This window comes from Penicillium alfredii (genome assembly GCF_028826965.1).
Source record: "Penicillium alfredii strain IBT 34128 chromosome Unknown utg000004l_segment0_segment0, whole genome shotgun sequence".
NCBI lineage: Eukaryota > Fungi > Ascomycota > Eurotiomycetes > Eurotiales > Aspergillaceae > Penicillium > Penicillium alfredii.
The window spans coordinates 1831949-1844698 of NW_026622701.1; the positions used below are offsets into that span (position 1 = coordinate 1831949).

The following is a 12750-nucleotide window of genomic DNA, read 5'->3' on the forward strand; positions in this document are numbered from 1 at the left end:
AAGTGCATCACAATCCCCACGCCAATCGAGAGTACAGGCATATTGACTACAGCTGAATGATGGGATGCGTTCTGCGAGCTCAGCACATGCCAGGGGGATCATAAAATGGACTGAGATCACAGTCGCGTGTCTCAGTTTGAAAGGGACCTCTTGATTTTGCCCTTATACAGAAGTGTTTATACTCTTTACATGCTTCATGAAAGCCATGCCCAGTCCCAACCAAGCTGGTGATCCAGCCTGGCCACCCGGAACAGTTCGAATCAAAGGTTAGTGAGAAGTTCCGCTATCTTCATTGAATAAACGAATGTGACTCACCTTTTTTCTGCTAGATTCCCTGAAACCAAGTCAACAGTCCCTAGTGATTCTGCAACCAAAGCCCAGTACGAATCCAAACGATCCTTTGGTAGGTCTACCAATAGATCCCTCTTCATGGGGAAGACTCAGGGATCTGAACAAGCCAGAACTGGCCCCTTTGGCGCAAATACCTGAATTTCGGACTCGTCTCCTACTACGTGATGATGGTCCTAGCCTTGTGAGTGTCCTTTTTTCCCTCACCATTGATCTATGACAGAAGGCTAACATAGTTAGAATCGACGTGGCCACGGTCACCTGGGGTCCACTAAATGCGGGACTAGGATTCAGCTTTGAGCTATTGAATGATAGCTACGCCGCCGGCTGCGGATCTCTTTGCGTCGGCGCCATTATTCTCGTACCCTTTGCGCTCAAGTTCGGACGTCGGCCAATTTACGTGTTTAGCACCGCCATTCAATGTGGGATTAGTGTGTGGACTGCGAAAATGGAGACGGTCGCCGATCTCATGCTGGTCAATATATTGAGCTGTATTGTCGGTGCTCTTGCAGAGGTGCTGGTGCAGATGACCGTGGCCGATGTTTTTTTCGTCCACCAGCGAGGACTGATGAATACCATATACTACTGGTTTATGACAGTAGGCACTACGCTGGCGCCTCTAGCTGGTGGGGTTATCACACTGTCGCAAGGCTGGCGCTGGATCTGGTGGTGGATGGCGATTCTTTTTGGCGCAGGGCTGATTGCTTTTGCTTTTCTCTACGAGGAGACTATGTTTTGTGCCTCGTCCATTAATGTGGCTCCTATCACGGAAAAGACTCTATCGGGTCAGTATACTGACAAATATGATCCTGAAGTACCAGGAACAAACAAGATTGGTACCACTCGGGACGAACAATCACAGGTTGAGGATATACAGATTGACCACTCGATCCCAAAGAAGACATATTGGCAGAAACTTATGCCCTGGACCATTTCAGCAGTTTCCTTTGGCGAACTGGCAAAACACAGCTATCAGCCATTCCTGATACTGTTCAGCATCCCGGCTGTCTTCTTCATGGCTCTCGAGTATGGCATTATGACAGCTTGCACTACAGTCCCGGTGACAACGCTTTCCTCCGTGATGACCATGCCCCCTTACAACTTTGGCGCGGCCCAGATCGGCCTGATGGGGATCCCACCATTTATTGGTACCAGTATAGGAGCTCTGGCATGCGGACCTCTTAGTGACTCGATCGTGCTCTTCCTCGCAAAGCGCAATGGCGGTATCTTCGAGCCGGAGATGCGACTCTGGCTATGTCTAGCATTTACCCCGTTCGTACCGGCCGGTCTGCTTATGTTCGGAATTGGGTTGAATAACGGGTCTCACTGGCTCCTCCCGGCCTTTGGACTGGGGGTCAGTTCTTTTGGGGTTGTTCCGGCCAGCAGTGCTGCCCTGACATATCTTACTGACTCCTACACAGAGGTAAGACAAGATATGTTGAACATATGGTGGAAGACATTGGGAGCTAACTGTTGTACTATAGATTATTGCTGACTCACTTGTTGGGGTTACTTTTATTCGGAACCTGATTTCAACCTTCTTTGTATTTGCCCTCCAGCCATGGTCTGAGAAAGTTGGATTGACGTGGTTCTATGTGACTTTCGGCCTAATAACCACTATTATTCTCCTTAGTAATCTTCTTTTTATATACCTTGGGAAAAGCTTTCGGGCCAGGGTTGCTGCCAGATACTGGTACTATAGTGGGCAGCAGCTTGCGTTGAGATAGGTTGAAGCCTTGGTCCAATCACGATATTAATGGAAGTATATTGGTCATGACAACAGTGGCGGCTGTGGAAGCCATCCTTGAGCAGGATACAAGTTAGCCCTTGACCTATTACATGTGCCGAGGAACCAGGCTTCAACAAGCGATCATTTGAGCCCACATTGCGTTTGAATAACTTTGCTACTCTTTTATGCTGGCAGTTCACCGGAGGCTTACTTTTTCGCGGGGCCGTCGACGGGTTGCTCCGCCCTAATATGCTCGCCTTTCCTCTACCGGGCTAGCCGCGCATTGACTATTAAGCCTAGCAGCCTAGCAGTTCGAATTATATAAAAAGACCTGGGTTTCTTCGAGATAGCCTTCTAGCTTTTTCTTTTCTTTTCTTTCCCTTTATTAGATTAAACCTCAAGTAAACAATGTGGCCATCGCGTGATATTCAGGTATGGGGTTTGACCTTCCCTCCTATTTTGTAAGTGTGAAGCCTGTAAATTGGGTTGGAAATAGTAATTTGTAGAATGCCAAGGCACTGGAGGGATTTCTATGAACAACACAGGATCGCACCAAGTGGAGAACAAATGCATTTGTCCACGTGGGTGGTGAGAGGCAACGGTCATTGTTCGAAATCTCTGATTGGCACCCCGGGATGTGATGTCATGTTAAGAGATCATAGCTCTATAAATCCAATCGTGGATGTCTTCCAGCATGTCGCATGCGTAATGCAGTGAGGGGAACACCCTGTAAGACTGGAGAAAGAGAGAGTCAACGAAGCAGGGTAAATATTTTTGCCACAGAAAATAGATAGGGCTAGCCTTATTTTTCACGCTATAGTGAGTAGTTAAACCTAGCGCTGAGTCGAACCATCTGGAAATTAAATGACTCCGGATCAGGGCAGTGGCGGAACCAACAAACCTTCACACTTTTGCCGGTGTAGTCCGGTCGCTAAGACTTGCTAAGACCTTTCCCTTTTCCAGGCAGAGAAATGGGGGCGTGCGAGATGCGATTGGGCCCATGGTGGAGCTAACGGCCATAGCGTGCACCGGCGTCCTTAGCTCCAGTGCCGGGTGTACTTTGCGACTGGAAAATACCCACGGAGCCGCATGTTTGGTTCGCATTTAGTGAAGATGTCTCACTTGTTTGCCTATTTAGATGCTTCTTGCCCCCGGGTTTTGCGAGTCGTCTTTTCTTTTCTTTTATCTCTCACTGTCATCTACTTCTCAAAACTTTTGAGCTCTTTCCTTACATCTATTCTTTTGAATTATCTTTCTTTCCATCGTCACTATGCAGTACAAGTCTCTCGCCGCTGTTCTTTTCTTCACTACGGCCTTGGCAGCCCCGGCTGCCGACTCCCGCGAGTCCACTTCCGATGACAGCGGTGATTCCCCCTCGGGATACACCAACGACATGTACACGATCAACGTCCCCGAAGTCTCCTCCCCACCCAGCAGCATTATTTCGGCTCTGGGGACTGCCATCCCTGCCTCGTGGATCCTCGATATGCAGAACGAGAAGTACTACCGCTCCGAGATGAAGAATTACATCGACGGTACTATGCCCGCCTGGTACAGCACCCTGCCCAGCAGCGTCAAGGAGTACTTCACCTCCGTCGCCTCCGACGAGATCTCGGCTTTGTTCAGCGCGACCCCGACCTCGACTCCCGAGAGCAGCAGCGACTCCAGCTCTGATAGCAAGGGCGCTTCGTCTACGACTGGTGTCTCGTCGACCGGTGCTCCTTCAAGCTCAGTCACTTCGTCTGGTTCTTTGTCTGGCTCTTCCTCCTCTGCCTCTGCTACGTCGACTACGACTACCTCGGCTTCGGCTTCTTCCTCCAAGGCCCCCGAGAGCTCTAGCTCCACTGGTGGTGCTCCCGCTGCTACCGGTGCTGTTGCTGCCAGCCTGGCTGGTGCTGCCGGTATCCTCGGTCTTGCGCTTGCTCTGTAGACGTGCCACTGAGCATGATACTCGCTGGAGCTTGACCGTTGGACAAAGACTGATCTTTCCCGCATTCCAATATTCATTAATCGAGAAGTTGCATCTTCATGTTTCAGCGATTTTTTGAGGGATATCCCAGTTACCACTTAATACAAATTGTCTATTGCATTATTTATCTTTCTTTGGCTATTGTTGCATCTGGCTTTGTATTCAACTCGCCATTCGCTATTAATTCGACGCTGTATCTGTCTATGTCTATATCTATTCCAAATATCCAAGAATATGTATCGCAAACGGCAAACCCGAAATATAGCAAAATATACCCATAAAATCCATCATTAATCCGTCGTAAGAAACCGCAAGGCCATAAGTCAAAATCACAGAGTCACCGGGCCGGCCACTCGGTCGTCCGGTCCAATGCCCTTTCGCCGAACACCAATCAACCCGAAGATCAGTCCGAGGCCCGCCAGGCCCGCAGAGCACCAAAGACCGGTGGAATACTGCTGCGCCAGGGTGTGGCCTTTTTGGATGTCGACCGTTTCGGTCACTGCCGCCGAAATGGCCAGAGCCACACCAGAACCGATTTGAAATGCAGTGTTGAGCTTTGAACTTGTCAGTATAGATTCGACAGTGATAACCAAAGTGAAAACTCACCATTCCACCAGACAGACTCTTCACGTGGACCGGGACGCTGGTCAGGATTGTTGTACTCGTCGTGACGAAGATCAGCGACACGGATGATATGCTGATGAGAGAGGTTGGGAAGACGTTGACCCAGCTGGGAAAAAGTCAGCATTATCGGTAGATCGTTTTGATATTGGCGTATCAAGAGGAGAACTTACAAGCTGCTCTCGGGACTGGCAGTCACAGCACTTGGGATAGGGGCCACCACGGCGAGTATAAGTCCAGCCAGGAGCAGGTACTTCCCGTTCATGTACTCCAGAGCCTTTCCTGTGCCGAGAGACACGACAAACCCGATTGCGCCCATCGGCAAGAAGCGCAGCGCCGTGTCTCCAGCATTAAGTTTGTCTATCTCCTGCGCCATCAGGACAATATAGTAGATAACATTCTGATAGGTGCCATAGCCAGCTAGAAATTGTCAGTAGCAGTTTCAAGAAGGGTTGGAGGAAAAGGAAACCTACTGAAACCCGCAATCCACAGACCGGCGAAATTCCGAATCTTCCACAGTGATAGCGGCATGATCGGGTTGCCGATGTACTTCTCAAGGACCACAAACCCGACCAGGAGCAAGACGGCAACAACTAAAAGAGCGATAATAAAGGGAGTCCCCCAGCCGTATGATCCACCACTTGAGAGTACGAACTGAAGCAGAATGAGACCGGCGGTGGACAGAATTGCACCGAAGAAATCCATTCTGTTCCTGGTGGTGTCAGTCGGGATATCTTTGGGCAGAACAATCACACCAAGAACCCCCAACGAGCCGGTGATGATCACAATCAGATAGAAAATGTATCGCCAACCCAATGAGGAGGTCAGGAAGCCACCGAAGATGAGCCCGGTGCAGAATCCCAGCGTCCCCGACGCGGCGTACACTGACAGTGCTCGGGTACGATCAAGACCAGTAAAGTAAGAACTGATTATTCCAATAGCGGATGGCACGGTCATTGCGGCGCCGATTCCTTGAATACCGCGGAATATCGCAAGCTGAATGAATGACTGCCCGAAGCCAATGGCCAGTGTCCAGGCAGAGAGCCAGAACAGACCCAAGCAGAGAATCAATTTTCTCCCATACCTGCCACCGTTAGCTTGGTCTTCTTCTTTTCCATAAATTGCAGTTAGTCACATACCGATCGGATAAAGCACCCGCCAACAGTAAGAAACCACCAAACGTCAAGGTGTACGCAGAGATCATCCACTGCAGATCGTTGCTGGACACGTCAAAGTCTCTCTGGATTGACGACAAAGCAATATTGGCACTCGTCATGAAAACATTGTCAAGAAATTGAGAGCCAGAAGTAACCAACAGAATCAACGACCCTCTCCAGGAGGCCAGTCGACCGAACTGCTGCAGCTTTTCCAATGCCAGAGGATCTTCATTCTCAGCCGGCGATACCAGACCAGCTCGAGGTGTAGAGGGGAAGGAAGATTGCGCTGAAGTCAATTCAGAGCAAGCAATAACAGTAGGTTCGAGGACTTTAGGTGTAATAGCCCCCGGGCTAACAACTTCACCACCGGTCTCCCAACCGAAGTTTCGACTGAACCAGCCGCCAATCGCCATTTTGAGTCTTGTTGAAATGAACAGACCCAGCACGGCTGCCAGCTCTTAAATACGATTATCTACTCTTAAATGCTAAAAAAAGGGTTTTCAAAAAAAATTTGATCTAAAAAGTGGGAACTAAAAAGTGGGTATTGCCTTTTGGGGGGGCACCCACTGATCGACCGCTATCACGCACGCAAGATGATAAGGGAATTGGAAATCCCCCGTGGTTAGGTATTCTAAGGGCTTCCACTATAGAAGGAATCCTTTCAAACCAATTATTGAATCCGAATAATGACTAGTTTTGTTGTTGCGTACCTCCATCTCGCCTTTTCTCTCACCTTCTCGAAGCCCCTGGGTTCACTACTGGCCCCCTATCCCTATCAGAATAGTTTAGGACCCGCTTTGGGTCTACAAATCCATTGCACGTTGGGTATTTATTGGGCCGGGTGGGTTCGCCTGTTCTCAGCGACTACTGTATAAGCATGGGATTAGTCCTAGGAATGCGCGAGTGCGTGACGACCCTAACTTTTGGGCTTACAGTACATAGATTATGACAGTTGATCCGAGATAGACAAAATACTAGTTTTCGTTCCAAGTGACTCCGCTATCTAATGCCCCATATTCATGCAATGTAGTCCAATACATCTCTGCTTGAGTTATCTCGTACCCGGTCTACATACATACAACCTATGGCCTGAGCGGGCTGCATGTACATGGACGTGCATCAACCCACTATTCGTCTTCCCCCTCCCAAATTGAACAATCAGCTACATACATCGCTTGCGCCACCTCTTCTCCGATGATTCCAGAAGTGACTTGTACATACAGCGCATGAAGTGTGGATTGTTATCCATGGGATACAGCTACATTATTTGTCCCTACAAGGAAAAAATCTGCTATCTCCTTTCCTGATATCGACTAGATGCCGTTGTGGAGCTTCATCCTGCATTGCGACTGACCCACCTTCATCAACCACGGCTATCTATCCTCCAACCAATCTGGGATTCTTCGGATCCCATGTGGACTCGAGAGCTCCGCTCTAAGATTTTTTTCCCTTTATGTGAGAATCACTTCAGCTCGGCTGGACTTTGGGGATCCACTACTGGCTGTTCGACTGCGTCGAGACTTTTTATGCAATGCGTACTGTACTACAGTTCGTTCGGGGTCCTCAGCCGACCTTGGTGCTCATAGATAAGATTTTTGACAATAAACCGACCATGCGGATGGTTATCAAAGCAAATAAAAGAAAACTTGACGCAATTGAATTGTTAAAAGGGAACAAATAAATACAAATAAAAATATCAAAGCTTCTGTTTGGTGGCGATTCGTTTCCATCGTGCAAGCTTCACAGCCCTATTTAGTGGGTCCCAATGGAAGTTCCACCCGCCGTTCGCCATTGACCCACTTGAAGATTCTTCCCGTTGTCTAACACTCGATTTTCAAGCGGGAAACCTCCGGCCAAGTCTCTCTTTTGAACGGAAGTTCCTTTAATGGTAATCCGAGCGCGGGATGGCAGTGGACCCGTGGAGCAAAGACATGTATCGGTGGAGCACCACGATTCTTTCTGAACGAGAAGCTCAGACATGACTCAAAAGTTTCGACAAAAATACCCTCTGAAGTTGTGTGTTGATAGTGATGTTTTTAATGATCTATATGCCTATCTGCTAGCGCAATATGTGAATACTCGGGCGATTCGTCGACACCATGAGTGGATATCTAACGAAGCCGATTGCCCAGCAAATTGATTGTTAGAGTCAGACATTGACATTTTCTATGGAACTTCCATCATGGGGACGGCAGTAAATTGTTGCAAACATAGGAAACAAACGACAGCAGGGTATTTAGGGGGGAAAGGGAGCAGCGTTAATATAGAATAGAGATAGCCGCTGACTCTCGCTTCGCCCAGGCGGCCTTAGGAGATGTAGTAGAGACCAGAACCAGATATTGAAACCTGACCAACTAACCTTATGCTATTTGACGGATTTTATAGTCTAGCTAAACTGATTTACATAGCTGAACTTCGCCCACAACCTTCTCTTTCATCGCAGCCTAAGTGGCCGACAGGCCTTTCTCATCATCGCCTACTATGGATGTAGAGGATCAGGCCTTGGCACCCTTACTCTGTAGAAACTCCACGATATCGGGCTTTTCCTCGGCCCAATCCTCTGCGAAAGACTCCACATCATCAGGATTGTCGTAACGTTGGTGCATCCACGGTAGGTGTTCCGATATATCTGACTTGGCAGCTTGCAAAGCAGTGGGATAAGGCGAGTTTTCCACCGCCAGGTTCACGTCAGCCCCGTTCTTGACCAAATATTCCACACAGTCCTTCTGGCCGAAACATGCGGCGGCAATCAGCGGAGTTCCGTATCTCCCAGGCGTCTTGAGGTTGACATTTGCACCGGCACCAACGAGAACCTGAGGAACCTGGAAATTATATTCGAATGCTGCAGCCAGAGCAAAGGCGCTGCCAAAGTCTCGCCCCTCTAAGACCATGTTCAAATCGGCACCTGCCTCAATCAAAGCATGGATCCTGTCATGAATACCGGCCCGCACAGCCGCTGCCAGGGCACTGCCGAATTGCCCATGCTTCAGTGGCAGGTTCACATTGGCGCCTTCCTTCAGCAGCCACCGAAATATGTCGAGGTCTGCATATTCACTTGCTGCTGCTGCCGCCGCAAGCACGCTGCCATACTTTCCATGCTCAATCGACTTGTTGATATCAGCACCAGACTTCACCAAAAACTTGACCACGTCCAAGTCCGCAAATTCGTCGCATGTTGCGCCTGCGAGGACACTCCCGAATTCACCATTCTCGAGTGAGAGGTTGGCGTCTGCTCCTGCTTCATTCACAAGGTATCTGGGGATAACCAGGTCCCTATCACTAACGCAGGCCTGGAGGAGTGCACAGCCGTAACCTCCATTGGGGAGCTGCAAATTCACATCGGCACCTCTCTTGACCAGGAGTTTCACGTTCTCGAACTGGCCAGAGCACGCTGCCCCAAGGGCACTGCCAAATCTTTGACCCGTGAATAGCGTGTTCACATCTGCGCCTCCATCCAGCAGAATAGTTAAGATTTCGACAGATGGAAGTACAGCTGCTTCTCCGAGAAGATGACCGATCCAGGATCGTTGGAGAGATATGTCGATATCAGCGTGCGCCTCACGAACCAGGTATCTGACAGTATCGACGGCTCCGCGTTTGATTGCGGCTTCGAGGGCGCAGTCGTATTGGCCTTCTTCCAGGCTCAATTTCACGTTCACATCGGCTCCTGATTCCACGAGGTACTTGACGACATCAGTCTGTCCATCGGATGTTGCCGCTACCAGGGCACTGCCATTCCATTTGCCCTTGAGTCGAGTGTTGACATCAACTCCCCGATCCACCAGCTTTTTGCATATGGGCAGACATCCCACCAATGCAGCAATTGCAAGCTGATTATGGCCGTTCTCGTTCAAACGCGAGATATCAATTTCCGCGTTTTCCCACCAGTCCCACACAGCGGTGGACAGCGGGAACCGGCACATGGCGAAGATGGGAGCGTCGCCGGGCTTAGTCTCGAGGAAGATGTTTCGTGCGTCGTTGGTCATGTAGGCCTTGAGCGAGGGACCGAAGAAAAATTCCTCAAAATCGTTGAAGGTTTTTTCATGCCATCTGCGGTACTCCACACTGCCAGCATTCGGAGATCCAAGGAAGGTTTTCAAAAGAGAACCCAACTGAGCTGTCTCGATGTCCTTGGCTCCATTCACATGGTGAGCCCAAGAGTGCCTCATGTAGATATGGAATGGGTGGAGGGTGTGGAAGCCATCGTCTGATTCACAGGGCATCTCTGGGCCCTGGTGCAACCACTCGTCTGGAATTTCGATCGTGTCGCTTTCGTCGTCTTCATCCTCCTCCCCGTCGACGTCATCCTCGTCGTCCTCGACATCATCATTCTCTTCCTTCTTCTCTTGTTCCTCCTCCCTCTCCTTCTCCCGGGCTTCTTCCAGTATAGCTTCCAACTCGGCTTTCATCTCCGCCTTCCACTCATCTTCCAACTGGGCATCGAGCTCATGGCTATCTGTTCCGTACTTCTTGACAAAGTATGACAGACAGACACTAGCCGCATGGTAATGCGCGCGAGAGACGGACCAATCTTCCTTCTTTTCCAGGTATTCCCTGACTGAGAGATGCGGGAACCGCCATACCTGAAGTTGGGAATCGATGGACAGAAAGCTGTTGCAGAGAGACAGCAACCCTTGCTCATCCACCATTTCATCTATGGGGAACATGGTGCCGTTCACATCTAGCCGAATCGCCCCCAGAATCTCGGCACTGGTCAAAGGCTTGCTTGCAGCCATTGCCCACCGAAGGGCACGTTTTGCGAGGGACTTGTCGGGCTCTGCACGGGCTTCGATCAGCAGCCAGACCCTGTCGTAAGCGCTCTCGAGGTCCTCCGGGAGATTGTTCAGGCACGTCCAGACAGCACTGGGTGTATCGCAACCCCCAATTTGTTGGAGCTGCAAAGATACCCACTGGAACATGCCCTGGCTACGCTCAAGTAGCTTCTCGACAATCTTTGGCCTCAGCCGCCTCAAAAACGGATTGGCTTGTGCAAGCCTTTTGAGTGAGACCTTGATATATTTCTCGATATCTCCTTTGTTGTCGCTAGCCTGGATACCGACGTTTGGACTGCTTTCCAACTGTCTTTCCAGCTTAGGATCAGGCCGACTGGATATGAAAATCTTGACAGGCTTCTTGGACTCTCTCAAGAACAGTGTCAATGCGTCGATAAGCTCGTACCGCGACTCTGGATCACACTCATCCATGGCATCAATCACCAGTGTAGTCTTCTGGTAAATATCCAAAGAGGTGAGGATTTGCTCCTTGCACTGCTGGAAGCGGAAGTTAGTGCCATTTTCCCGAGCCTCTTTGCACGTCTCCTGAAGCTTGGTCTGCATCGATTCCGGATTTCTCGCAGTGGTTGATAATTGACGGACAAAGCTTTGAAGGACAGTCAATGCCTTATCGCATGGCTTATCATCGCGGTCGCAGTAGAAGAATGCGAAGCCTTCGGGCTTAAGAGGATAGCTGATCCGGTCTCGTACGGTATCAATAACCTTGGACGTGAGGTACGTCTTGCCGCTTCCTGAATTCCCCTGGAGCCAGAAGAGATCAGACGACTCTTTGTCCTTCCAGCTGTTAAAAACCTCATGTTCCACCAACCACTCGCCGGTACCGGATGTTCTCTTCTCTCTGATTCTGTCGTGGTGCTGGCCAAAGGGGATATCCGAGATCCATTCCAGCAGCTTTATGCGCTCGCCTTCATTGACCCGGTTAAGAAGATGGCTAACACCAGCATCCACGCGCGCCATCGGGGCCTGCAATGCGTTGAGCATTTCATTCGCGCGCTTGTCGGCGGTTGCACTGCGTTTCGCTTCACACGCATGAATGTCTCGCAGGAGAGCATCTTCCTGTGTTCCAAGGCCCGCAACTCCGTCAGCCGCCTTTCCCGGGTTGACGATTGCTTCAAAAATGCGCCCCCATGTGTTCGAGGACAGAAGCTTGTTCGATCGGGCCAGCAGATCTAAAGAGGTTTTGTAAAGCTCTATCAGGCTTTTTTCGAGATGCCGCTGTACGGAACTGAGAGGGACGTCATCTGGCTGGTTTAGGTAGATGTCCTCATAGACCTGACCGCGGCTGGTAATGCTGACAACCACCTCAGTAGTGAGGAGCAGTGCTCCCATCTGCTCGCTTTCGTTGACGGGAATCTAAGCTATGCCGTCAGCTGACAGTTCCCACCTGATAAGTTTGAATGGTGTTGACTGGGAAAAGAAAAGGAGAGGAAAGATAAGAAGAAAGGCTGCTAGTAGAAGGCTTTTGTGCAGGGTGGAAGGAGGAGGCGGAGAAGGGCAGCTTTTACCTACCTTCATCAAGCTTTTGACCAGATCCCATGGAAGACCCGCTTGGGGAGGTGCAAAATTGATAGCAATATCGCCCGCTTTCTCTACCCAGCCGACGATTTGCTCTGTGTACTCCCTAAAGACAATCTCTTTGCCTCCAATTTTAGCCTTCCAGAACTTGCCCTCGCATTCCTTCTGCTTTTCCTCCACTGAATTCGTAACCTCAGCAAGGCTAGATTCGATATCCGAATTGGGATTACCAAATCCCATTTTCTTTAGGGCTTCCTGCTTGCTCTCCGAAAGTTGCTCGAAGGCCTGCAGCCAGCGGTTTTTTTTCTCATCTTTCTTCTCTTCTTTTGGGCTTTCTTTCTCTGGCTCCTTACTAGGGGCCCCACCGTCTAGCTGTCCAGATGCAGCTTGACCAGAATGGACTGTAGACTGGTCATTGGGCTTGTTATCATCCTTCAATAAACAGAAGACTCGAATATTAGCAAGCGATCAGGGGTATCATCTCTGATTTGAACTTACCGGTCCGTCTTGAACATTATTTTCGTTCTTGTTCGAAAACTTGCTAGACAGCCGACTGAAGCAACCTGGCATGATGATCTACTGAGTATATGGACAGAGCAACCCGCATGGAAATATTGT

The 12750-nt window shown here is 49.7% G+C and overlaps 4 protein-coding genes across 4 annotated transcripts; 2 read left to right on the forward strand and 2 right to left on the reverse strand.

Moving 5' to 3' along the window:
• Positions 1-205: 205 nt before the first annotated feature.
• Positions 206-2075, forward strand: NUU61_002348 (uncharacterized protein; the record flags this gene model as incomplete). Its single annotated transcript, XM_056652930.1, has 5 exons — positions 206-266; positions 330-403; positions 462-532; positions 589-1771; positions 1833-2075. The coding sequence occupies 5 exons, from the start codon at positions 206-208 to the stop codon at positions 2073-2075; spliced, it is 1632 nt and encodes a 543-aa protein (XP_056513997.1).
• Positions 2076-3347: 1272 nt separating this feature from the next.
• NUU61_002349 (uncharacterized protein) lies at positions 3348-4007 on the forward strand (the record flags this gene model as incomplete). Its single annotated transcript, XM_056652931.1, has 1 exon — positions 3348-4007. One exon carries the CDS (start codon positions 3348-3350, stop codon positions 4005-4007), a length of 660 nt encoding a protein of 219 aa, XP_056513998.1.
• A 368-nt stretch (positions 4008-4375) lies between these two features.
• NUU61_002350 (uncharacterized protein) lies at positions 4376-6237 on the reverse strand (the record flags this gene model as incomplete). The annotated part of the gene is made up of 5 exons (XM_056652932.1): positions 4376-4600; positions 4653-4776; positions 4841-5087; positions 5141-5751; positions 5807-6237. 5 exons carry the CDS (start codon positions 6235-6237, stop codon positions 4376-4378), a joined length of 1638 nt encoding a protein of 545 aa, XP_056513999.1.
• A 2082-nt stretch (positions 6238-8319) lies between these two features.
• NUU61_002351 (ankyrin repeat domain-containing protein) lies at positions 8320-12702 on the reverse strand (the record flags this gene model as incomplete). The annotated part of the gene is made up of 3 exons (XM_056652933.1): positions 8320-11970; positions 12127-12564; positions 12631-12702. The coding sequence occupies 3 exons, from the start codon at positions 12700-12702 to the stop codon at positions 8320-8322; spliced, it is 4161 nt and encodes a 1386-aa protein (XP_056514000.1).
• Between the last annotated feature and the right edge of the window lie 48 nt (positions 12703-12750).